Genomic DNA, 27,551 nt, shown 5'->3' on the forward strand with positions numbered 1-27,551 from the left:
ACTTGTTGCTCTCGCTGACAATATTAGCTTCACTGTTTCAACAATGTTGGGCCGAGAGCTGAGTAAGGAAATGCCTGCTAGCCGCTAGGCTAATTCATGCTGTGTAAAACGCCGTAGGCGTTCAGGGAGTGTCCTGTCTTAGAGCCGCCATGTGAAAACCTGATTTTAGTAGATTACAGCACTGCGGAGGGATTTCTGTCTTGTTTTTGTACTGATTCTGTACTGAGGTGGCTCACACCGGTACTGGGATTGAAAGGATGCAGCTGTTTATATTATAAACGGTGGAATCAGATCTTTTAAATCACTTTCTAAATGAAAAGGGATCCAGAATTATCTGACTGCTTCTATTAACCGATGAAAAAGTAGACATGTGCAGTAACATAGAAAATGGATGTGATACATTGAGATGCATTGAGAATCGTTGTGCATTTGAATTAGGGATGTACCGATACCGAGGTATCGGGTCCGATACTGTGCTCATGTACTCGTACTCGCAAAACGGCTCCGATATCACTTTAGACTCCTCAGACTCCTTGGTCCGTGTTTCAAGACGGGTCGGGTGGGTTGCAGACATCGCCGCAGACCCCTGGCGCCTTTTACGTGGGCCGAGCCCCGCCCTGGAGGCACGACGCGGTCGGGGCGCACTGAGGACAGTCCACCCGGTGACACTTTGTCCACGGCCCCGGGAAGCACCTTCGCCCCGAGCCTTTCCAAGCCGACCTAGAGCCGGTGGCGGCGCACCGCCTCGTATGCGGGACTCCCCAGCCTGCCGTGTGTCGCTCACACCCTCCAGCTGGCTGTTAACGAGGGTCTTTAGGCACAGAGAAGTACTCGTATCGGTACTCGGTATCGGAGAGTACCCAAATGTAAGTACTTGTACTCGGTCTGAATAAAGTGGTATCGGTGCATCCCTAGATTGAATCATTGTCAGTGACTCGTGATGGAGTCGTGAGGCCGCTGAAGAGTCACACCTCTGGTGAGTATCAAGCTCAGGACACTTTGCCTTCCAGCTGATAACTGTTTTGATCAGCTGATAACTGTTTTGATCAGCTACCTGTCTGCACATTGACTCCTCATTGACTCATCAGAGTCCCCGTCTACCTCCAGGAGTTACTTCTCTTGTTATCATCTAATGTTGATAATGCGTCCGGGGACACTTAATGGAACCGAGCCGTCGTTAATGTTAGTAGTTCCACCTGTTTCTTTTACTGCTGTGATAAGGCAGAATGTGTGCTGTAAAGAGGGTCTATGGGCTTTGATTTATGCCCGTCACATAAACACATAAACACAAAAGCATCTGTTCAAAACTTTACATTCACATTTTGGAACTGCAAATTCAAAACTCCCTGAGAACAGGAGACGAACGTAGTCTCTGTGATAAATGACCACTGGTGGTCTGTAACAGCTGACTACTACACTCATGTCCTGCTTTCCATTTGCTTACTTCTTCTGTAAACTGCTTATGTGTTATTAATAACCATTATCTCTGCTACCACCACAGTCTGTTTGCGATTGGTGACTTCTATTTAATAAAAACCGTGTTGCTCAGTGAAGCTACATGGCCATGATGGCAGCTAATGAAATAGATGGGAAAAGTTCCTACTTGTTCAGAGCCACTCAGATAAACCATCGTTGGGCGATGCTGTGAAAGGCATCGCTGAGGACGAGCCACTAATGGATCTGGAATGTGACGCCGGCCCGTTTCTGCCCACAGCCGCTGCATTAGCTTCACGGGCCTCAAGGCAAAATATGCACAAAGCCCAGAAAGGTGTTAAAGACACTCACAGCACAGGCAGCTGCAGAAGGTAAGGAGAAATGGCAGCATATGTTTGTCCTTCTGGATATGAATTATGGAAGAGCTACCTGTCGTCTTTGCTTTGTGGCAGCGCGGGGCCTTCTGAGATTCTGGGCTGTGACAGCGTACACAAGCCTCATTTACAGAAACCAGAGGGATTGTATGACAGCACAGCCACATATATTTTTAATGACCCATTATCACAGTGAAATTGCATCAGCCCTCTTGGCAGGGAGAACGCGGCTGCACCTTGGCACAAGCTGCATCCAGTCCATTAGGCTTCTATCTCGGGTACAACCTCCCCTCTGTGGACTGAGAGCTGGAAGTATTGGACACCTCCAGAGAGAAGAGAGAGGAGGAAGAGGACAAAGATATGTACCTCCAGTTTAAGCTGCACTCTGCTTCGGTCTTTATCCTCCTTTTTTACTTGTTGACTTTTGAAACGGCGTTCGGTACTCTTCAGGGGCGGATCTGACAACCAGCACAAGCCACTGCACTCTCACAATGGGAACACAGAATCTCATCAACCTGAAAACCACAGGTTGTCAAATCCAGTCAATGCAGTCGTTCAGGTTTAAGTGCTCGACGGTAGTGTATCCATGTTCCCTAGCTTAATGTGACGCATTAACAAGACCTTTCCCAGGGTTTGATGTTCTCAGCGATGTATGTTTCTCTAGGTTAAATATTAAAATCACCTCCTCCCACGCCCGCAAATTTGCTGGCAAGTTATTTTTTTTTCTCTTCCTTTAGACATTGATTTATCCAGAGTGGCTGAACTGAGTTTTACCATTTCAAACTTCCATCTCCTTTCATTAGTTTGCAATTTGAACTGTACAGATGGCCCTTAACAATCTATCATAATGTTAGTTTATATCTAGAACATAGGACCCTGTGAACACAGGGAGACATACTCTTAACTACACATCCACAAACAGACCAACCTGTGAATCCTCTTCACAGAAACACGCTGTACATCAAAGTGGAGCAGAGTTCACGGTTCACGTGAGGTTAATCACGCTGAGGGTAGAGCGTCTACTGTAAGCTGACGCAGACAGACAAGGTAATGGTTTTTGTGTGGGATGTAGCAAGTCATGTACCACGGTGGCTCCAGGCGTAATCTTACTCTCCAGCGAACAGCGCTGATGAGTCAACAATCAGCCTCCAGGGTCAACGTCTTTATGATCGCTCTCAGCAGCAGCGCCGCTTCTCTCTCCTCCATCGCTGTCTCGCTCATTAGAACTCTCTCACTCATTATCACTCTCCATCTACCGTGTTCTCTCTGAGCCTTTCACATTCAACCCAGATCTATGTGCCTCTTTCTCTAGTTAGACTCGCTCCTCTTTACCTCTCTCTCTCTCTCTCTCTCTCTCTCTCATTCTCTGTCCATCTCGTTACAGCCCAGATTTATTACTGCAATCTGTCAGTGCTCCCGTCTCGCCTCCTGACACATTCTGTGGCAACCGATATGCATATGTTGTTGTTAGTATTATATAGACACATACACTGGAGCTATAAAAAGCCCCGGGCACAGAAACAGAGGTGACTGAATGTTGTGTCTATGAAATCAAATTCACCAATGACTCATTATGAGCATCCTTCCTTCATTATGAGAGACGACCGTAGGTAGAATCAGAGCTGTCAAAGTTAACGTGATAATAACACATTAACGCAAATTTCTTTTAACGCCACTATTTTCTTTAACGCGTTAACGCAACTCGTGATTTTTAGGTTGTAACAAGCTCAGTTTTAAAGCTAGAGTTAATATACTGGTATCATAGTAAACTAGAGAACCTGATGAATCCATCGGTACCAACCATGTCAAACTACTACTACTACTGCTACTACTACTACTACTACTACTACTACTACTACTACTACTACTACTACTGCTACTACTGCTACTGCTACTAGTACTACTACTACTACTACTACTGCTACTACTACTACTACTACTACTACTACTGCTACTACTGCTACTGCTACTAGTACTACTACTACTACTACTACTGCTACTACTACTACTACTACTACTACTACTGGTCTCATATGAAACAAGAGAACCTGATGAATCCATCGGTACCAACCATGTCAGACTATTACTACTACTACTACTACTACTGCTACTACTGCTACTACTACTACTACTGCTACTACTGCTACTACTACTAATACTAATACTACTACTACTACTACTGCTACTACTGCTACTACTACTACTACTACTACTACTACTACTGCTACTACTGGTATCATAGTAAACTATAAAATCTGATGAATCCATCGGTACCAACCATGTCAGACTAGCTAGTAGTGAAGGAGGTTAAATAATGCTGCAAACTGACACTAAATGTTGGAGAGGAAAAACTGTCCTGTGCATTTTCAAAGGGGTCCCCTGACCTCTGACCTCCAGATCAGTGAATGTGTGAAGGTTTTTAACCCTAACCCCAAAAAGTGTCCGAAAAATGTCCAATAAAAAGTCCAGCAAATGTCCCAAACAAAAGAATAACGCTCCAAACTTACACTAAATGTTGGTGGGGACAAACTGTCATGTCCATGTCCAAAGGGGTCCCTTGACCTCTGACCTCCAGATGTGTGAATGTAAATGGGTTCTTTGGTTACCCACGAGTCTCCCCTTTACAGACATGCCCACTTTATGATTATGATATTGCTAAATGCAGTACCTGTGAGGGTTTCTGGATCAATATCTGTCATTGTTTTGTGTTAATTGATTTACAATAATAAATATATACATACATTTACATAAAGCAGCATATTAGTCCACTCCCATGTTGATAAGAGGATTAAATACTGGACTGATCTCCCTTTAAGGAACATTTAGAACAGATACAACATGTGTGATTTATTTACATTAATCTCTTTTATCTACGAATAATCATGCGATTAATCGCCATTAAATATTTCAATCGTTTGACCCTAGATGAAATGCAACTTTTGCAAAATTAACCACAAATAAAAATATGGTGTTATGATATTTGATATGTTACATAACCTTGTTAAAATTAGGTTGAGAGTTGGAAGTATATATTATGATATTATCAGGAGGTAGCCTCGATTTTCAACTTCAGTCATGTAAATGGCTTCTGACAATCATCTCAATGTTAATGAGATTTCTTGGATCCACAGTTGATGTTCAAAGGTTATCAACAAAGTTAATTATATCTGGGGTGAATGTAGATTCATCTCATCGGGGATATTTCATGCACGATTCAATTCTAAACAAAAAAGATCATACTGCCTCGTAAAAGGAAAGATATCCATATACAACAAATAGCATGGAGAGTCCTGCTAATTGGAAGAAATGTCTCACCTCTGAAGCCCTCAAACATTCACCAAGGACAAACAAATCCTCTCTGCAAAATACAAACTATACAAACTAAAAATCCATTTACCAATTCACCTCTACTGGTTTGGCATTTTTGTCAAAGATAAATGTGTATCCCTGTGAACTGCATAAGAAAAGTCAATGCACTGGTGCAAGTATAGGACATAAAAAGTTCCATAGTAGCCGCTGAACTTGTTGTAAACAAGAGTGAATCCTTGTGGGGCAGAGTACGTCTGTATGTTTACCAGCAGTGCCCAAGGCAAAGGTTGAGTGCCATGAATAATTCATCTCTTTAAAAAAAGAAGCAGTTATTGTTTGAAATATGACTGCAACCATTATTTCTGACAGAATAATTAAACATTAAAGGGCAAGACAGATGCACATTGTACCTTAATGACATCTGAATGGTGCAAAGTAAAATAAGATATGCACGGCGCGTAAGCACGAGTGTTAAGCTACCGAGAAATGATGGCTCACAAATGAATGTAGAGCCTTTTTACTGACTCCACTCAGTGTCTACTGCCAGCTTGTTTTTATCATCATTTTTATGATCATCAACTGGAATACAGTTCATAAATGCATGTTTGAACATGTATGGCATGCACAGGATAGGAGCAGAAAGCAGGTATCCACATTGTAAATATAGGGTATGTCATGCAGGCCAGCCAGTCCTCTGCACAAACACAAACGTATTTGTATGATTGAGGTGATGCTTCAGGCAGGACTGAACTAGATTACACTATGGTGCATTATGATGGAGTGGACGGCTGTTTATTATGTGCATACATTATGTCAGGATATCAGGTGCAGAATGCGGTCCAAAAGGAAAACACAGACACATACAGGGAGGTATGCACCTATCCACAGGGTCTGTTCAATCAGTCAGACAGAAACCATGACAGCCTGGACACAACACAGTCAATCTATACTAACAGTACTATCATACCACTATAATGACACAACATCCAACACATGTATTAACACACACAACGTGTTCAGTTATCACTCCTCTGCACTGACTATCTGAAAACACACAGTGTGCTTTTAGGAAACAGAAAAAGAAGCTGATTATATCATCAGTATTAGTCATACTGCATGAACACAAAAATCATGTAGTCAGAAGAGAAGCAGAGTCGTAGGTAACGCAGGAATCGCAGGGCAGGAAAGTAAAAGCTGCCCCGTTGCCCCGGGCAACGAGCTCTGAACCACCATCAACCACTGGATTTGATCTGGTTGTCCATGTTGGCGATCACTTTTTACACTTCTATAAAAACAAACAACAACTACAACTAATAAAGAATGTTGAATTCTTCACATTCAATGAGAGAGCTGCGTTTATTGACTCTGGTAGACGGTGAACCGTCTCTACTTCACCAGCCAGCAGAAACATTACTAACGGACTCATTCTGACACAAACAGCAACCTGTGATACAGTAATATTATCATCTGTGAGATAACTGCCCCGATCTGGGAACATGGCAACATTACACATTGTAATATGAAATCAAAAAACGTGTTTATTATCTACTCAAATATGAAGAGCTCTCTCCGGCTCTGCTTGTTTATCCACATCAAATACAGCCGAGCTGTGTCTATCACCGCTCATCTCATCTGACATCGTCGCTGACGCTACTGGAAGACACTGGTTTTGTTTTTAGTGAAATCAATTAAATGATGATCAACAATTCAAACATATCTTTCCCTCTGACGACCTGCAGCTGATGGCTGGTTGCCATGCTGGCAACCGTACCGCTCAGATGTGATGTCATGCACTGTACTTTATCAAATAGTCTCATAATAACCATAAAGAGCTCCTGATTCATTCAGTTTAGATGTACTGCTTCCTCCTCTCAACCTGTTCCTGTTCCTGAGAAGACGAAGAAGCAGAGAAGAATATATTCATATATATGTATTTACACCCCGGACTGCCCTCGTAGCTCCGTCTTGACAGCAGAAGACGTATATCCACATAATACCAGACCCGGTGTAAATCCCTCAGGTCACCGGGCCGGAGTCAGACATGTTATTTGACCTTTTCCCGCCAGTTCAAGCAGGTTGACATAATGTCTCAAAGGCTTACGGTACGCTATCGGTCATATTAGGGACGGGCTCGGATACACGTCTGATACTCTACCCTGGGCGCTTACAAATTTCAATTACCTGTATACGAGACAGTGAAATGTGATTTCTGCTCTCACTCTGCCTATAGGCTACACTCAGCTGCCAAGCTGCTGCAGAGGAAACACTATTTATCTCCGTAGCCTTTTACCTGGAGGTTAAAAACACTCACATCATGGACTCTGCAAACATTACTTAACCTTATTGTTTATGCAATTTAACTCACATGATCCAGTTCAATAAATCAATGAAAATAAAACTAATAATGAAGAAAACAGAGAGACAAGAAACGTGGTGTCGGTGATACGGAAGTCAAAAATCAGAGAAAACACAGTGACTGTCTGTGGATGGAAGTCTATGGTATACAGTACATTAGGTTTATATGGTATACAGTCGGTTGGCAGTCTGAAAAGCATCTACTCTGGTTTTAAGTTAATAATCTTTATTAATGTGATTATAAGTCAATAATCTTTATTAATGTGATTATAAGTTAATAATCTTTATTAATGTGATTATAAGTTAATAATAATCTTTATTAATGTGATTATAAGTTAATAATCTTTATTAATGTGATTATAAGTTAATAATCTTTATTAATGTGATTATAAGTCAATAATCTTTATTAATGCACAGATCAAGTGCATAAAGGTTTAATAAAGTCAAGTTTAATAAAGGTTATCTTTGCATTTAGAGATGTTCTGATACCATCTTTCCTTTCCGATACCGATCCCGATACCTGAACTTGCGGTATCTGCGGACAGCGAGTACTGATCCGATACCAGCGTGATAAAAAAAGATATAGTTCTTATTATTATCATCATTATTAAACAGCTGTTTACTACTGACTCCTGACTGTATGGATGTGATGTGATGACTCTGTTGTGTGGCCTCGCTCAGGTTAAAGCATTTAATGTAAAACATGAATAAATCCATACAGAGAATGATTATTATTATTATTCAGTTTGTTAGTTATAAAGAACATAAATAAATGAAGTTAGGAATAAATAACAGTTCTGTATTCTGTTTTGGAGCGGCGAAGAAGAAGAAGAACTGATTTCCGGTTAAACAAGTTGATTTTTATGGTATTGGATCGGTGCATAGGCCGGCATGCTATGTGTTTCCGATACCGGTATCGGTATCTCTACATGCATTCATAAATAAAGGATGTTTAACTTCTACTCAGAGATCCAATCAGAGCGCCTCGGATGCTTTTCAGACTGCCAACCTTCAGTAAACCATGACCTTCTATTCAAAGTCAGCTAGTCACCTTTCTGTTTCTTAATTCTTAAATCCTGTCAGGGTAGTGCTGTCGCTGCATGACGAGCCAAAGACTAGCTTTCTAGAAGCACCTCCTGCTGTTCATACTGGAGGTAAATAAGCTCTGTCATTACAGTAGAAACTGTGGAGAGCTGGTTATTCACTACTAGTGATATGATGTTGGTAGAGCGGCGTTATCTGTTCTGGCTCTAGATTTGAAATCAAAGATTCCCATGTAACTCGTGAAATGACACGTAGTGTAGATAATTTAAGATTTCCTGTTACATCATAGCTAGTGTTGTCCAAACATGTTGAGTCTGCTCTACCAGGCTGTGAATCCCTGCTGCTTTGTTAGACTACGACAGTCAAAAGAGATTTCCCTCAAGCCACGACCACAACAGTCCTGTTTATCATCAGCGGGACTGTTCAGTAGCCTCGGTGCCTGCACGCCCTGGAAGAAACTCACAGGCGCAGGTGGGAATGTTGCTTGGCGACTTGCACACTCCATTAAGCTTTTGCAGGCAGTTTAAGCAAAGGCTGCATTTATATGCAATATCTATAAATAAATAAATAAAAGAACCTGTGGGTTCCTGCTCTCCATGAGCAGTGGGAGATGTCAACTGTCGGGCTGGATCATCACACAGGGGATTAATCTGTGTTTCATAAGCACGGGGCTTTACAGAATAAAACCTCTGCCTACGACTTCTGCAGCTCTTTGTGATTAACAGGGAATATTGAGCAGAAGCGCATCGAGGTCTTCTGGAGATCTGAGATGCTGAATTATGTATATACAGAGGCGCTCAGAGAAACCTGTGAATTTGCTTGCTCCATCTATTTCCTACAGCCCTCCGCTGCTTGACCTTCCTCTCCATTACCTACGCTGCACAGCACTTTTCATGTCAACACAATCAATTTGTGTTTGCTCTGATCTTATTCTGCTTTAACGCCTCTCGCTGGAGCCACAACACTTGTGTTTCTCAGGTGGTGTCATGCCGTCAGTAAGAGAGGGAAACAGCCGGCAGCAGTTTGTTGGTATGGACTTCTAACATGTACAATATGTATTGATTAAATGGGATTTCATTAGACACGCACCACTGTGAGGAATAGCTGTGGCCTTCACTGACCTTTGTCTACTCAGTGTAACCGATGGCGTGATTCTCTGTCAATTCACTTGTCAGATATGAAGCATGTAAACAGGGACTGAATATTAATCAAGCAGCAGACGGCTGGAACCTTCAAGCATACCGATCCAAACTCACAAAACACCGAACGGCATGAAAGACAAATAAAGCGCTACGGGGAAAAGAACATTTAGTTTGGTAGTACTCCATCACCCATGACCATCTCCTCTCTCCTCATCGTTAACAGAAAACTCACGACGATTAGCTCTCTTAGCCTCCTCCTCTTGCTTCATCTCTGAAGTCTAAATATTTCTGGAGACAGCACCATAAAGCAGCCGTTGAACGGATAACAATTTCCTGCAACGCTGTGAAAATAGTGCGTGAAACGCTTACCGAAGTCCCCGGGGACGAAGATGTCATAGACGCAGCTCTGGCCTCTGGTGTAATTATGTGGGTAGTTTGGGGACAGCACGGTTCCCTCTGAACCTGTGAAGTGACCTCCGCAGGGAGCTGTGGGGACGAGAAGGGAAGCAACAGAGAAACACAGTTAACAAATGTGAAAACAACAACCGGCTCACGATACCTGGGGAAATGAGGCAACCAAATACAATCAGCAAATCCATTTAAAGTGCACAGGTAAGCAGTTCATATCACTCAATGAGATGAAAGGTCACCTTTGAAACCTTCAGCTGCTGACAAATATCATTTTGGTCAACAAACCAAAATAATTTGACACTTCAGAGACACTTTGGGGACATTTTATAAAAACAAAGTGAGCTGTAGAAGGAGAGAAAAGGAAGTGTGAGTTGTGTTTACAGGGTTAAAACCCAAAAGGGAAACGAGCAGCAAGGAAAAGCCTTCAAAACAGGTAAAAACATCATCAATCAACACAACACACAATCACAGAAGTTTCACACGCCTCCACTTTAATCAGCCCATATCGCCCAGCAGCATGTTTCAGGATTCAACTCTTCAGCTGAAACAGGCTTCCAGTCAGCAGACGACGCACAGAGAAAGTCCAGTTAGTCTGGTTCTGAAGTTGCTGTATATACAGGAAGTATATACCATCCTACTTAGGATGCAGTAACACAGTTAGTGCTACTAGAGCCACGGGAAGGTATGATGACCTTATCCACAAGGGAGGGGGGGGGACATCACCTGCCTCTGAAAATTATTAGCTCCACATAAAAAACCCACTTTACTTGCAGCATCATCATCACGGCGTAGGCACTCTGAAGTTATCAGTAAAGCTGCGGCGGTCTGTCCTGCACCTGCGTCGTATCTCAGAGTCCTATCTTAAGCTGTTAATGATGTACCTAATTTGCCAAGAGGCCCTCTAATGCAGTTTCCTCAGACCTCACGGACCGAGCCATCAGGTGGGGGAGCCTCGCCGGTAAACAAACACGCACACATTTGTCGGAGGGAGGCCGTCACCAGCTGCTCCGAACCCCTCTGTGGCCAACACAATGCACGTGTCACTGCTGCTGTTCCACGGAGCAGGCGGCGCAGGAGGAGATGAACAAAAGGCGAGCAGAGGCGCTAATGTAGAAAGATGGATCAGCAATTTATCCACATTTGGTTGTTGGAGTAGCAAGAGGCATGTAATCAAACATATGTGATGACGGCAAGTGGGACTCTGATTCAAGCCGATCTGTCAGACGGAACGGGAGCCGCGGTATCGTTCGTGGTGGGTGAGGAATCTGAGGATGCTGCTGGTGGGAAGGAGGCCACGCCGTGCTGTCAATCCTCAGCAGGTCAGAGCAGCGCTACGGAGACGAGGGGATTCTAGGCTGTAATGGCTCCATCCTGACAGGTCAGTGTGCTGCTAAAGAGAAGAGGGCAACCTGCTCTGTAAGACTGATGGGCAGGTTTAACCTCAATCCTCCAGAAAACAGCTGAGTGATTATACAGTATATATCTATACATATGATGATACTGAGAATCAGGAAGCCATTAAGATGTCCACGTGTTCAGTTTCAGAGAGATCAGATTATCTTCAAGATTCAAGAGATTCTAGAGTTTTATTTGTCACGTACTCTTACAGGATGAATATATATATATATATATATATATATATATAACATACAGTATATGAGGCATTTTTAAAAACATGAGAATACACAGAAACAAAGAGAAAGTTAACTGCAAATAAAGACGTTCCAATGTTTTACATGTTTAAAGTCTGGGTGGAGTCAAATCTGACATCTGTTTCTGAACACATTATTCAGGTTAGAAAAGACTGAACTACGTAGTACTGAGTTGTGTGTTGAGGATTTCTTGGGTGGGCCTGAAACGCCCTGAAATCATGGCTCGATGACGCACTGGAGTCCTCCTTAGCATAACCCTCCACTAACTAACACTATACAAGCTCAGAGCATCAGTGCTTCTCCCACTCAATCACCACTTACTCTTTCTTACCACAGCCCGGTGTTTGCTACTGCAGCAGTGGTTTACCAGGACAGATCCCAGTGGGCCGTCAAAACATCCACTACGTTTCCCCGGCCGTCCGGCCCTGTCTGTCTCTCACCGGCTCTCTCTGTGTTCATGAGAACGTGCTCGGTGCTGTCTTATTGGCGATTGCCAGCTTTTGAAAGTGAGCTGCGTGTTTTGCTTCTTGGGGAAATATCACCAACTTCAGTTAATTGCTAAATGATGTTCTGGGATGTGAGCCGGCCATATGCCGGGGCAGCTGAAGCCATTCCATCTAGCCTGTAGACTGTTAAGTCATCAGTCCAAACACTAAACGGAGAGATGCCGATGGACCCTTTAGTAAAGCACATAACCCCGGGGCTGCTCGCTGAAGGTATGCAGGTGTCAACGGTAAAAGTAATGAACAGCTCCCCGGTGTGAGAGAGGGTGCCCCGGTTCCCCCCCGCTGCTCAAAGTGAGAGATGAATGGTAATTCAGCCGTGGCAGATCAGAGTATTATTCTACTGGGTCGTTCTCTTCAAACTCCTCACAGCTTCCTCTCCTCTCTCCTGAACACTGGGATCACTGTGATACTGAAGAGCTCTGGGAAATGACTCACACTGTAGATCTGGCTGGGAATAACAAACAAATTATAAATATATACGGTAGATTATGTTCTTTGCAACACTATAAAATACCAACAACTATAAAAATGTACTATTTTTCAACACCACTTTATGAGGTAGCTGTAACTGTTAGTTTAAAGCGACTAATTGTTCAGACCAGGTAGACTCTCTACACCTGTGGTCTCAAACTCAGTTTACCTGGGGGCCGCTGGAGGCAGAGTCTGGGTGAGGCTGGGTCAGGTATTCCACAAAAAAAGCTTTGTTAAAAAAAAACCATCTTCTCAAACGTCATTATTAACAGTTCTTTAACTTGAATGGGTTCTTCTGAACATGGCCTCTATTGCGTCTCCCACTTTTCCTGAAATTGTCTGTGCTCGTCACCAGCCTTTCTCTTCACTGCAGGCTTTGAAAAAGACATGATATATATTCATTGCACTTGGTGTCACTCCGCAGTAAAGCTGTGCCTGCTGTGTTTGTGTTGCTCTGCAGTTACACCACCAAGCCGCTAGCTGGCGGCGTCTCTATGAGTTTCCTCTTCTTCTTGTACTCCAAACAGAAACTGAGCGCAGTTGAGCTAATAACTGTTGAACCACAGAACTTTACTGACATTACTGCAACGCCGAGAAGAGAACATATGTCTGAGTGGATCTGTGTGAACAAACACTGAACAGATGGAGGCAGAGAGAAGTAGAACTTGGTCCTGGCCGCTCAGCATCGCGGAGAGACTGGACCAATCACAGCTGTTGCGGTCTGCGCCGCCGCGACGTGTAGTTCCATGTCTGGAGAGGTGGAGTCAGGCTGCGGCGTCGAGTCAACGCAGAAGTATAAATCAAGCTTTAATCAAGCTTATGCGATGTTACACGGGCCGCCATAGCTGCTGTGAAATGTTTCTCTGCTTGCATCAAGCCCGGCCGATGGCCCGCCCCCGGGAGCCACATACCCCGCTGTGATTGGCCCGCCCCCAGGAGCCACATACCCCGCTGTGATTGGCCCGCCCCCGGGAGCCAGATACCCCGCTGTGATTGGCCCGCCCCCAGGAGCCACATACCCCGCTGTGATTGGCCCGCCCCCGGGAGCCACATACCCCGCTGTGATTGGCCCGCCCCCGGGAGCCACATACCCCGCTGTGATTGGCCCGCCCCCGGGAGCCACATACCCCGCTGTGATTGGCCCGCCCCCGGGAGCCACATACCCCGCTGTGATTGGCCCGCCCCCGGGAGCCATATACCCCGCTGTGATTGGCCCGCCCCCGGGAGCCATATACCCCGCTGTGATTGGCCCGCCCCCGGGAGCCACATACCCCGCTGTGATTGGCCCGCCCCCGGGAGCCACATACCCCGCTGTGATTGGCCCGCCCCCAGGAGCCACATACCCCGCTGTGATTGGCCCGCCCCCAGGAGCCATATACCCCGCTGTGATTGGCCGCCCCCGGGAGCCACATACCCCGCTGTGATTGGCCCGCCCCCGGGAGCCACATACCCCGCTGTGATTGGCCCGCCCCCGGGAGCCACATACCCCGCTGTGATTGGCCCGCCCCCAGGAGCCATATACCCCGCTGTGATTGGCCCGCCCCCGGGAGCCACATACCCCGCTGTGATTGGCCCGCCCCCGGGAGCCACATACCCCGCTGTGATTGGCCCGCCCCCAGGAGCCACATACCCCGCTGTGATTGGCCCGCCCCCAGGAGCCATATACCCCGCTGTGATTGGCCGCCCCCGGGAGCCACATACCCCGCTGTGATTGGCCCGCCCCCGGGAGCCACATACCCCGCTGTGATTGGCCCGCCCCCGGGAGCCACATACCCCGCTGTGATTGGCCCGCCCCCAGGAGCCATATACCCCGCTGTGATTGGCCCGCCCCCGGGAGCCACATACCCCGCTGTGATTGGCCCGCCCCCGGGAGCCACATACCCCGCTGTGATTGGTCCGCCCCGGGAGCCACATACCCCGCTGTGATTGGCCGCCCCCGGGAGCCACATACCCCGCTGTGATTGGCCCGCCCCCGGGAGCCACATACCCCGCTGTGATTGGCCCGCCCCCGGGAGGCATATACCCCGCTGTGATTGGCCCGCCCCCAGGAGCCATATACCCCGCTGTGATTGGCCCGCCCCCGGGAGCCACATACCCCGCTGTGATTGGCCCGCCCCCGGGAGCCACATACCCCGCTGTGATTGGCCCGCCCCCGGGAGCCACATACCCCGCTGTGATTGGCCCGCCCCCGGGAGCCACATACCCCGCTGTGATTGGCCCGCCCCCAGGAGCCATATACCCCGCTGTGATTGGCCCGCCCCCAGGAGCCATATACCCCGCTGTGATTGGCCCGCCCCCGAGAGCCACATACCCCGCTGTGATTGGCCCGCCCCCGGGAGCCACATACCCCGCTGTGATTGGCCCGCCCCCGGGAGCCACATACCCCGCTGTGATTGGCCCGCCCCCGGGAGCCACATACCCCGCTGTGATTGGCCCGCCCCCGGGAGCCACATACCCCGCTGTGATTGGCCCGCCCCCGGGAGCCACATACCCCGCTGTGATTGGCCCGCCCCCAGGAGCCATATACCCCGCTGTGATTGGCCCGCCCCCGGGAGCCACATACCCCGCTGTGATTGGCCCGCCCCCAGGAGCCATATACCCCGCTGTGATTGGCCCGCCCCCGGGAGCCACATACCCCGCTGTGATTGGCCCGCCCCCAGGAGCCATATACCCCGCTGTGATTGGCCCGCCCCCGGGAGCCACATACCCCGCTGTGATTGGCCCGCCCCCGGGAGCCACATACCCCGCTGTGATTGGCCCGCCCCCGGGAGCCACATACCCCGCTGTGATTGGCCCGCCCCGGGAGCCACATACCCCGCTGTGATTGGCCCGCCCCCGGGAGCCACATACCCCGCTGTGATTGGCCCGCCCCCGGGAGCCACATACCCCGCTGTGATTGGCCCGCCCCCGGGAGCCATATACCCCGCTGTGATTGGCCCGCCCCCGGGAGCCACATACCCCGCTGTGATTGGCCCGCCCCCGGGAGCCATATACCCCGCTGTGATTGGCCCGCCCCCGGGAGCCACATACCCCGCTGTGATTGGCCCGCCCCCGGGAGCCACATACCCCGCTGTGATTGGCCCGCCCCCGGGAGCCACATACCCCGCTGTGATTGGCCCGCCCCGGGAGCCACATACCCCGCTGTGATTGGCCCGCCCCCGGGAGCCACATACCCCGCTGTGATTGGCCCGCCCCCGGGAGCCACAAACCCCGCTGTGATTGGCCCGCCCCCGGGAGCCATATACCCCGCTGTGATTGGCCCGCCCCCGGGAGCCACATACCCCGCTGTGATTGGCCCGCCCCCGGGAGCCACATACCCCGCTGTGATTGGCCCGCCCCCGGGAGCCACATACCCCGCTGTGATTGGCCCGCCCCCGGGAGCCACATACCCCGCTGTGATTGGTCGGTTCGTTCAGCTCGGGCTCGCGCAGCAAAGAGACCTTCCACGGCAAACTGCCATTCACATAAAGCTCGCGGGCCGAGGGCGCGTGGTTAGCTCAGTCGGTAGAGCGGGCGTCCATGTATTAAGACTTGGTCCTGACCGCGGCGGCCCGGGTTCGAATCCGGCCTGTGGCCCTTTCAGCATCCACTCTCTCTCTCCCCCCTTTCCACTGTCCTCAATAAAAATGAAAAAATGCCCCAAAAAAAAACTTTATAAAAAAAAAAAAAAAAAAAACTTTGCAGCCTCACTAACATTAAACTTTCATATCAAGGTGGGGGCCACAAAATATCGTCTTGCGGGCCGCAATTGGCCCGCGGGCCGCGAGTTTGAGACCCCTGCTCTACACCAATCAAACACTCTGGCTTTTATATTTACAATCAAAGATAATCAGATGCTTCAGTCTGTTAATCTACTTTACCACGAAGGCTGCCTCGCTTCTTGTGAAGTCAGCGCCTTGTATATCATTTGTTTGGTTTTAACAGCTAGCACCTCGGCGTTGTCCAAAGTGCTCCAGGCTCTCCCCCCCGACCCGCCAGAAATCAGAAACTCATTCACACTCTGACTCGCTGAAACAGGCTCAATAAAATCTATTGGAGGGAAAATACATCACCGGTACAAACAATGTAATGTAAAAAACATTCTCCAGTCTAAGAACAACGAAGGAGTAATGTCTACCTGAGCAGAGAATGAAGTCATTCTCCCTCTGAACAGAATATTTATGTCATAATGTACATTTCAACCTCTGTAAAACTATATTGTCTAATGTTTAAAGTTATAGTATTAATAAACTTGATATCCAGTTACTCAAAAAGGTATAGTTTAATGTAATTTACCTTTTGGGAGTGTCAGCAAAAAACTAAATGCACACACACACCCGATGACCGGACACAAGAGTGTGTTTCTACACATAGACACCCACACACACGTACTGTATCTCTCTGCTCTGAGAAGGAGGAAGAAGGTCGCGTCATCAGCACCTCATCAGTAACATTGCGGATGTGTTCTACCCTGTGGTCTTAATGCTCAGGCGGATCGGAATCCCCCCCCCCCTCCAAAACATTTCATTCAAATCCATCAGTGACTTTTGGAGTAATCCTCCAAACCAACAAACCAACGCCAGAGAGAACATGACCTCCTTCCTCCTTCCTCGGCCTTCGGCCTTGGCGGAGGTAGAATATGATTTGGGTTTGTTTTTTCTTGCAGGCCACACTGCAGCTCATTTTTAACACAGCACAGTCCTGGTATCACATCGTATCAAATATTGACCACACAGCTGGAGTGCAGTTCTCTGCTCTCAGGCCTTGTGTTAATGTACCAGTGTTGCCTCTCACCTTGACAGCTGGGTTTGGCTCTGTCCCACTCCGGTCTCTTGCTGTTCCCCATGATGCATGTCAGAGTGGAGTAGCCCTGCAGCAGGTAACCGGCCTCACAGTGAAATGTTACCATAGATCCCAGCTTGTAGTCGGTACCCATTCTAGAGCCATTCATCACATTCCCCGGATCAAAACACGCCTCCCGCAGTTTAGCTGCCAATCAACAGAACAAAGCTTTTAGAGCAGAGACAGTAATCAACGTGTCTACAATGAGAGGGCTCGCTGATTAACAGGTAGAAATAGGTTGTGTTTGCTTTAACTCTACAGAACTTGTTAAAAAGTGAAACCCAGTAAACATGGAGGAGATGTATGAGGGAGTCTCTCAGCTGGCGTCAGCACTAGAACAAGTCGTTGTCTATAGTAGCGAGCTTCAAAGACATTATTTTCTGATTCATTTCTATATGTATCTAACTAAATCCCCTGCTGTAATACATACACTTATTCTGTGAACATGCATATAAAATCCCACTTGCATAAGCCCTCAGAGTACCTTTGTATTCCAAATGAAAGCCGGTGTAGCTCACAGAGCCGTCGCTGCGAAACGCCAAGTACATGAAGTTGGAAGTGCTCTCAATCTTCTCAGGAAGTTTACTGTCTTGGAAACTGCCAATCAGATGAGCGCTGCTGTCGGGTCCGTCGTAGATATACAAGAAATCATAGTTGGGCTCGATGCTGAAGCTGCGACGAGTGAAAAGAAACACACAAATGAGATAAAACAATTATTATTTTGCCGAGTCTTAGCCACCAGATTGTACAGATTGTGTGTGAGATTTAGAAATGCATTAGGGCTTCAGAATGAGAGTGTGCACCGCAGTGCTAGAAGTGAGTCACGCCAAGCGATTTGTTTTGCATCTCTCCAGACAAAGAGATAAAAAAAGATATCTCCCCCAAGAGGTGAGAAGAGATTAAATTGTTGTGACACTGCGCTGGCACAAAATCTTCCCAGACGGCGACGGCAATGCAGTGTGAAAAGATCGTTTCATATTGTAGCGCTGTATATCAAATCACATGCCGCAGTGAGAGAGAGAGGAGCGTTTGTTTTCAAAATAATGAGCGTGGTTTATGACAAAAATGTAAATAGCTTGGAGATAATTGCATTTGAGTTGGATCAAGGCAACTCCAATTTAAAATCATAACTCCATCCTTTCATTTGGTGTTCCCAAGGGAGGAAGCAGCATTGTGCTATAACTCCATCGGATGTTTGTTCTGAAGGACAAAACAGAAACATGGAGAATGTCTCTCCTTCACCTCGAGAAGAGGAACACCAGGGGGGGGGAGAAAGAGCCGGTGCACATATGCTCCTTCTCCAGCCCTTCATGAAACGACTATAAAAATAATACTCAGTCAAGAGCAACACGGCCCGGGAGAAGTGCCCTCGGGCCCATCTGGGAGTTCTCTCTCTGCCAGGATCCAGGCTACATATTTACATTGCAATTAATAATGTAAAGCTTATGGTCTGAGTACCATTCAGCCTCATAACACGCCTCTGCCTGCAGTATACAGTATTCATCCACAAATCTTGTTTCACCACATTACAGCAAAGCGGCAGGAACACCGCCCCCTCCCCTCCCCTCCCTATCTCCCAACACACCTGGACTCAAACTCAGGTCCTCTGCTTAACACACATGGCCAGCTCTGCTCAATACGATGACGTTATAGCTGGTTCCACTGCAGAAAACAAGCAATTCCAGAGCATCACCCCGAGCCGCTGTGCAGCCACTGAGAAGCGACTCCATTCGGATTCAGGTAGGTTACAAACATAGCGCAGGTTTAGGGAAAGCTTCATCTTGTAAGCTACTGGACCATGGACTTAAAGGACAACCGGTTGGTTGTTTTCACCGTCTCTGGTAGATTTTACTGCATCCACTCTTCACATCCTGGAGAAACCGGATATTTCAGGATTTTCCTTTTAATGATTGTTTCAAATTAAATCAACTTCTGTGATTCATCGTGAGGAATATATCAAACCCTTTAAAATGGAAATAATGACACTGTGACTAAATCTGCCTAAACTACATTATTAGTGTTGTTTTGTGTTACGTTATAAATAGGGCTGTCAATCTATTCAAATGTTTCATCACAATTAATCACATGATTGTCCATAGCTAATCGCAAATAAATCACACATTGTTTGTATCTGTTTTAAATGAACCTTAAAGGGAGATTAGTCCAGTATTATATATATATAATCCTCTTGTCAACATGGGAGTGGGTAAATATGCTGCTTTATGTAAATGTATGTATATATTTATTATTGTAAATCAATGAACAACACAGATCAATAACAGATATTGATCCAGAAACCCTCACAGGTACTGCATTCAGCATAAAACAATATGCTCCAATCATAACATGTCAAACTGCAGCCCAACAGGCAACAACAGCTGTCAGTGTGTCAGTGTGCTGACTTGACTATGACTTGCCCCAAACTGCATGTGATTATCATAAAGTGGGCATGTCTGTAAAGGGGAGACTCGTGGGTACCCATAGAACCCATTTACATTCACTGATCTGGAGGTCAGAGGTCAAGGGACCCCTTTGAACATGGACATGACAGTTTATCCTCTCCAACATTTAGCTGAAGTTTGGAGCGTTATTTAACCTCCTTCATGACCAGCCAGTCTGACATGGTTGGTACCGATGGATTCATCAAGTTCTCTAGTTTAACGTGATAACAGTAGTAATAGTAGTAGTAGTAGTGGTAGTGGTACCATGGTTGGTACCGATGGATTCATCAAGTTCTCTAGTTTAACATGATAACAGTAGTAATAGTAGTAGTAGTAGTAGTAGTAGTAGTAGTGGTAGTGGTACCATGGTTGGTACCGATGGATTCATCAGGTTCTCTAGTGTCGTATGATGCCGATATCTTCCCTCTAACTGAGTCCACTACAACCTCCCAAAGACCGAAGTGTTAATGCGTTAAAGAAATGAGTAGCATTAAAACTAATCTGTGTTAACACGTTATTATCAGGTTAACTTTAGCAGCCCTACTGTAGTCATGACTAAAAGCAACTAAACAAGTAAAATGGACATTTTACCTGATGAAAGCCAAGGAAATGACATAGTCGGAGTGGACAGCGATAAGCCAGTCACAGTCTTTGCTGTGAGGGTAGGGGTTTGGGTAGTTGGGAGAGAGGATGAATCCTGAAGATCCAGTCACATTCCCACCACAAGGAGCTTGAGCGATAAAAGAAGAAGAAGAAATGGATGAGAAAGTTCCCACAGTGGTCACAGAGAAAGTCTTTAAATGTGTCTGAGCTGCTGCAGACGTCTCTGGCTGAGCTGGATTCAGTTTGAGACGTAGAGGTAAGGAATGCACTCTTGTAGGTCATTAAATATAATTGACTGAAATTCTTTGACCTTTCTGGTCCTTTATCAGCAACAAGCACCCGGGAACCACGATGACATCGGGCCAGCGCCGGGGCATTAGAGAGACTACGCCAATATCTCTCTACATTGTGATTACAAGAGATGTTTCTCTGACACTTGTCTCACCAAGGCATCGGATTTCTCTGGTACGTTCTCCAATTAATTTCTGGTGTAGCCTATTAAGAGTTTTATTCAGTGTTTAACAGGTCGGCACCGCACACACAGAAACAAACTTAGTCTCTTTGTGTGGTTGTACAATATGATAAATATGAAGGATAAACCTTCAACTGGAAACAAAATGGATCTCCTCTTTCTGCTTCTTTATGAAGAACTTCTGCAACTCTTTCATTAATCAATTTGACTTCACTTATTGCTCCTGGTCATGTGATTATATTGATCATGTTCTCTACTGCTTATTGATATGTGACTCTTGGATCTCTTTGGGACTGAGGCAGAAATGAAACTAACAACACACTAAGACAACTTAATCAATTAATGCATATGGACATGTCTGCTCTAGGATTGACCTGGATGGATTATGTTTACATGATTTTATACTTTCTGATATTCTCTGTGTCTAAATCATCTCACAGCCTCACAAAAGGCTTTACTTGTCATTCATGGAGTTTGATGAATAAACTGCCAGCTGTCATGTTTCACAATGAAGAAGTGTTGGTAACACGCTGATGAGGATGTTGCTCTTATTTGGTGTGGTAACACTTGAGTTAGAAGAGGAAAGCTGACATTTACATCAAGTTTCACTCACACGGCCGTGCTTCTAGTGTCATTACATAATGCTGAGTCGTGTGATCTTGTAATTGCACAATGCCTAGCTCTTCCCTGGCCAGGAAAAAAAGCCTCAGTTAGACCTGTTGGCAGCAACATCTAGGTTTCTTTGGACCTACTTAGTGTAATTATTTCTAATTACATTGTTAAGTAATTAGCTGTTAAGCTCTAATAAGACAATGTGCTGGGAGAGTACTCCGTCTCTGACTGGCTACAGAAGTGGATTTGTCCACATAAGAGTTGGCAACGACTCAAACATATCTGAAGAGTCGTATTTATCCTGCACATGTTCTTAAGACATCAGTGAGAGAGAATTATAGTCTCTGCTGCAGCCAGTTAATAGAAAACCTCCCTCTCACCATCTCTCTCCCTCTGATCCCTCCTTCTCTCCCTCTCTCTCCTTCAATCCATACACCTCTCTCTCTAACTCACACTACATCCCTGTTTCTCACCGATGCAGCTTGGAGGGCTGGGTTGCCAGTAGTATCTATTTTCCACTTGGATGCAGGTGATTCTGCTCTCCCCCTGCAATTCATATCCCGGATCACAAGAGAAGGTCACCGAGTCGCCGGGCTCCCGCCCTTCCCCGTTGCGACTACCGTTCATGGGAATACCTGGATCTCTGCAAGCTGTCGCAAGCGAACCTGAAGGGCAAACACACACACACACACACACACAGACACATGACACACACATACATAATCGCTCATATGCATGCAAAGCACATGGAATCAATGATGAGTTTCGTATCGTACGGTAGACAGCTGCCGAGCTGAAACCGTAGCTCAAACAGAGTCAGACCACAGAACAGATTACTGACTGATATCAGTCAGAGTCCTGCTGTGTTTCCCTAATCTGTTCTCCTAAACCACAGCTGTGGAGCCCAGAGCAAAGACAATGATCTGGTCCAATCTGATGGATTCTTCAAATATTCCCACGATAGACTTTATGGAGAGACTTAACACTGTTAGGTTTATTGCAGCCTCGTGTTGTTGCTGCTTTCTTCTAAAATATATATGCATCTAGAGAAAATTCATCAAGTAACAAGTACATAAGTAAAACATATTGAAAAAATACAAATGTGAAATTAAAGGAGCAGTGTGTAGGATCTGGTGGTCCAGTGCTCAGAGTGTGTGTGTATGTGGGAAGTGAGTGGTGAAGCAGGAGAGAGAGAGAGAGAAAGAGAGAGTGACGGCGACGGCGAGTAACGTTTTCGACTCCGTACAGTGTTTGTCCATTTGGGGCTACGGTAAAAACATGGCAGCCTCTGTGGAGAGGATCCGCTCCCTATGTAGATATAAAGAGCTCATTCTAAGGTAACAAAGACACAACAACTCTTATTTTCAGATGATTACAGACTAATAAAATCATACTTATTAATATTATATTCCATTTCTGCCAATAGATCCCCTTAATTGTTAAACACTGGTCCTTAAAAAGGTCATGTGATCATATAGAATATGATGTGATTTATAGATGATGAACTCATTACAATATATTTGATTATCTGTCTTCAAAATATCGGCGTAAAAGGTTGAACGTGTGAAACACGTGATAACCCTAACTCTAATCCTACATACACAGTGAATGTAAGTGTAACTTTATCTTCAGAATGGTTTAAACAGATTCAAACTACACAAGAATACACCGATATCCTCAGAAATACTCTGGGTCGCGTCCATAAGACGCCGTCACTCCCTGCAGAAGGTCTGCAGAGGAAGTTAACACCAGCAGGTTTGAGATTGTGACATCCAGCCTTCAGCAGACCGACCGCTCTCTAAGTGCAGTCTGCATCTCCACCATCGATTCCAGCTTCAAACGCATGCAGTGAATCCCATCGAATTGATTTTTACATTATGTTTGTGTACTAAAGAAAATGAAATAAATACACAGCCATCACACACAGCAGACGTGAGGTGTTATGAACTGCTGAGTGTTGGAACTATTCATCAGCAGAGCATGTAGAGAGCATTAGCGGACCGCCAGCAGCGAACTGTGAACTACCTGGGACTTCCACAGCTCATCAAGACTTACATTAAATACTGAGAGATCCACACGGTGGGAGGAAATGTTCACCATACTTCAGTTTGATAAACTCACATCATCAGGGGATATAGTGTTTATAAATCAACATGGTATTAACCTTTAACATCCTCCTCACATGCTTAGCATGCTCTTTAGTGACAACACGTAATACGTCTGAATAAACAGACACTCACATTAAAAGACAGTTTTATTCAATTTAATTATGTTCAATTTGAAAAAGAAATGTTTGAGATTTATGACACATTCTCAAGTTATGCAGAATACAACCGTTACGTACTTCATATTGATTTAGTGACATTGGGTACCTGATGTGTTTAAACTCAGAGACTCTCACTAAGAGCACACACACATTACAGAAAGCATCATCAACTACTCGGATGGAGATACTCACTGGAGAAGTCGATGGCGAAGCCAGACTTGGTGATGTAAAAGTCTGTCTCGAACTGTATGGTGACGATGTTGAGAGTGGAGTGGATCCCCTCCGGCAGCAGCGAGCCGCTCACCTCCTTCAGAGACATCTCGTTGTCGGGAGGCCCGTCCCACACCTTCAGGATGTCGTGGGACGCCTCGGTGTCGAACGCAAGAAACTGCAGACTGGGAGGGGTGAACACAACGGGGTATTAGTTTGGCTTCAGTTCATTTCGGTCAGTTTGAGTCAAGTCATTGCATTTAACATATGATCAGACTGAGATCATTTCAGCTTCTATGGCATTACATTCACTCACGTTTAGCTGAATTCATGATGCTTGTGTTCGTTTGCACATTTCAAATACAACAAAAACAAATGTTCTCCAGAAGGCGAGCAGGACGGGTGCTGAACTTAGCAAGATTAAATTGAGTCAAAGAAGAGATCCGTCTAGAAAGTGTGTCCCAAAGCTTCTGGGTATTTCAGCTGAGGCTCGGTATCATCAATCAATTTCTGCCAAAGTTAGAAATACGAGAGCGCGGACTTATCTGCAATCTCATCAAGAGATGGCCCGAAGCAGCTCCTCTGACAAAGAATGTGTGACTGACTTTATGAAATCATACCATGTTTACTTCGACCTCTAAGCCCAAATGGGTTTTGTTTCACAGCGATACTCGGAGCTCTCAACCAAAAAGAATGCTTCCATGTCCCGGGAGAAGTCCCGCGGGGGCTGTCACTGTGTCTACAAAGTCCCTCTCCCAATCATTATTAATGGAGCTGCTGCAGGCGGCTTCTCTTGATGACATCGAGCTTTAGAGGAGAATCCTTAATGTTTAAAATAATCTTAACTCAACTTTGAGTCCTTTAAAGTTAGGATGACCTCAGTTCATTTAAGATGAATGTAAATCACTTGATTTCCTCGTGTATAATCTGCAGTCTGATGTGATCTTTAGTTTCATCACACAGATCCTCTGAGTGTTGATTTAAACATATTCCCTATATATTTGTTTCATTTATAAGACTAATGATTTAAGGCTCAATTATATGTTTATTTCATGAGTAATGATGCTCAATGCAATTCGCATATTTTGATAAATTATTGCACATCTTAATTACAATATTCTATATTTTAATGATTTTCTAAAAGAGTGGCTTAATTATACAAAGACAATAGCAATCGTTTTTCATTTATACTAGATATACAGTATGTGCATGTATTATATGACCGTGTTACCTGACGATGTTGCCAGCGTTGACCTCGATAGTCCAGGTGCACCTCAGGTTGTTGTCGTAGGGGAAGGGATACCCAGGAGAGAGGATACGCCCCGTCGACGCACCCTTGAAACTCCCACCACACTCCGCTGCACGCACACAAACACACACAAATGAACACAAAATGAACAATTGAAAACCTCAAAAAATGCAGACTCACACTAGAGAAAACGCTCGTACAGTATGTTGACACCAAATACAGAAGAAGAGCTGTCAGAGTCCAGGCTCACTGAAGCTCAGAGCGTCGACAGCGAGGACTAATGAGCAACAGTTAAAGCTGGGCTGAAAATGAACTATTGTCTTTCTCTAACAGGTAATGGGACAGCAACGAGGACTTCCCGCCTCAGCAGAGATAGTCGCACATGCAAAACTTGTTTTGTCTCTAAATATGCCTCCTAATGATGCCATTAATTAACTTTAAAAAGACTGTGTCCAGAGAATATATAGGCTGGGGCACTGCAGGGAAGACACTGCTACCAATGTTAATGACTGAAGGAATATCTTATCATCCAATCTATGTTGTCTCTCCCCTGGTTATCGTCTTGCTATCTATATTACAGAACAAACGGCACTTAATTAATAGGAAAATTGCATTAGATTGCCACAGTGGTGGGCTATAATCAGTATCATAACGCCGGGCAAATGTAAAAGTCCTTGACAGGAGCCGGGATGTGGCCCCGGAGAAATGGCTGGAGAGATCCCATTTCCCATTCAGCTCACAGATACAACGCTCACTATTAATATCATCATTAATATTGACCATTCAGTGATCCACGCTGTTAAACAGTACATTAATAGAGCGAGTTAGCTTTTTCTTGTGATGGTATTGAACACGCCACAATGCCAGACTGAAGGCCTTTCACAGGAAAAGGAACAAATGCATGTTTCATTGAAGAAGGCAGTTGGACACAGTGGCATTTAAAGTGCAATTCTGCACACATCAGGAATTTATAAATCTGTTTTTTTTTTTGTACCTTAATCCATCACTGCTAGACATCAAGAAACAGACAGTGTCACAACACCTTCCAGACTGGAGCAGCGTGCAGGTAATAGCTTTATCATTCCTCTGTCTCAGCAGGCTTTGAGACTGTACATCATGTCCGGGACTCAATCTGATATGAATACTCGGATAATTACGCCTCTCCTTCTAGAGAAATGCTGCTCAGTGGCTCGTGGATTAAAACACCTAAACAACACAGCCTATGAAGTGAACGCAGTCAGAGGATCAGAGGATCAGAGGGAAAGGTCCATAGTAATTCAGATGGCTTCACTAGAGTTCTCTTAATGACTCTAAACGGCAATTTGTGCATCAAGAACACACCGAGAGATCAATGGTTCACAATGAAACATCAGGGCTGTTGATATCATCTGACTAAATGACATGCAGCGTGTTGTCTTCAACACAGTTCAATTAAGTAGAAATCATGTTGGGATAAGTCCTTTGGATTAACACCTAGCGGAGCTGAATGTTGACAACGTGCCTGGCCTGAATAATAATAGAACTACTACAGGAGGAGAGAGACAGCGAGATGGACAGAGAAGACAGCGAGACGGACAGAGAGACAGCGAGATGGACAGAGAAGACAGCATCCAGACATAGGCAGAGAGGATTACCTATACATGACGGCAGGTGGTTGTCCCATGCCCTTCTCTCCCCAGTCATGCACTTGAGTATGCCGCTGCCGTGCAGGGTGTAACCTTGGTCGCAGCCGAACGTGATGGCGCTTCCGGCAAAGTGACCCTGGTCGCTGACTTTGAAGCCGAACTGCGGCACACCTGGATCATCGCAGTGGGATAGCTCAAAGCCTGGACGAGGAAGATTGAGAGGGGAAGGAGAAAAGGGAGGAGAAGAATACGAGTTGATGACTGACTTAACATGAAGATAAACACAGAACCGTCGGTCACCAGAAACCAGCGTTACAATCCTGTTTATTGTAAAGAGTTATTGAGAGTTCATTCCCAGTTGGGGGGGCTGGCTTACAGTCCCATTATATGACTTGGCAGTAAAAGATTCCTTTTGGACAGAGAGAACAATTAGATGCTCACAATTAAATGTTCAATTGAGTGTGAGCTTTTTAGCAGCACTGAGAAACAGCCCGTCCGCTTGGAGCACGCTGGGGAAATACAAAAGAAATCAAATAAACAAGAAACATGCTGCA

At 45.6% G+C, this 27,551-nt stretch overlaps 1 protein-coding gene across 3 annotated transcripts in view; it reads right to left on the reverse strand.

Annotated features, from left to right (window-relative positions):
• The window catches only part of LOC119496811 (CUB and sushi domain-containing protein 3-like), a 303,171-nt gene that overhangs the window by 160,485 nt on the left and 115,135 nt on the right, over positions 1 to 27,551 (reverse strand). For all 3 annotated transcript variants that reach the window (XM_037784390.1, XM_037784391.1, XM_037784389.1), the window contains exons 24-31: positions 27,007 to 27,198; positions 25,355 to 25,481; positions 24,106 to 24,308; positions 22,121 to 22,312; positions 20,552 to 20,690; positions 18,004 to 18,191; positions 17,472 to 17,666; positions 10,028 to 10,144 (exon numbers count right to left, since the gene is read on the reverse strand). In XM_037784390.1, the coding sequence (XP_037640318.1) occupies positions 10,028 to 10,144; positions 17,472 to 17,666; positions 18,004 to 18,191; positions 20,552 to 20,690; positions 22,121 to 22,312; positions 24,106 to 24,308; positions 25,355 to 25,481; positions 27,007 to 27,198 (1,353 nt within the window). The remainder of the gene's footprint in view (positions 1 to 10,027; positions 10,145 to 17,471; positions 17,667 to 18,003; positions 18,192 to 20,551; positions 20,691 to 22,120; positions 22,313 to 24,105; positions 24,309 to 25,354; positions 25,482 to 27,006; positions 27,199 to 27,551) is intronic.

This window comes from Sebastes umbrosus, chromosome 11, assembly GCF_015220745.1.
Source record: "Sebastes umbrosus isolate fSebUmb1 chromosome 11, fSebUmb1.pri, whole genome shotgun sequence".
In the NCBI taxonomy this organism is placed as follows: Eukaryota; Metazoa; Chordata; class Actinopteri; order Perciformes; family Sebastidae; genus Sebastes; species Sebastes umbrosus.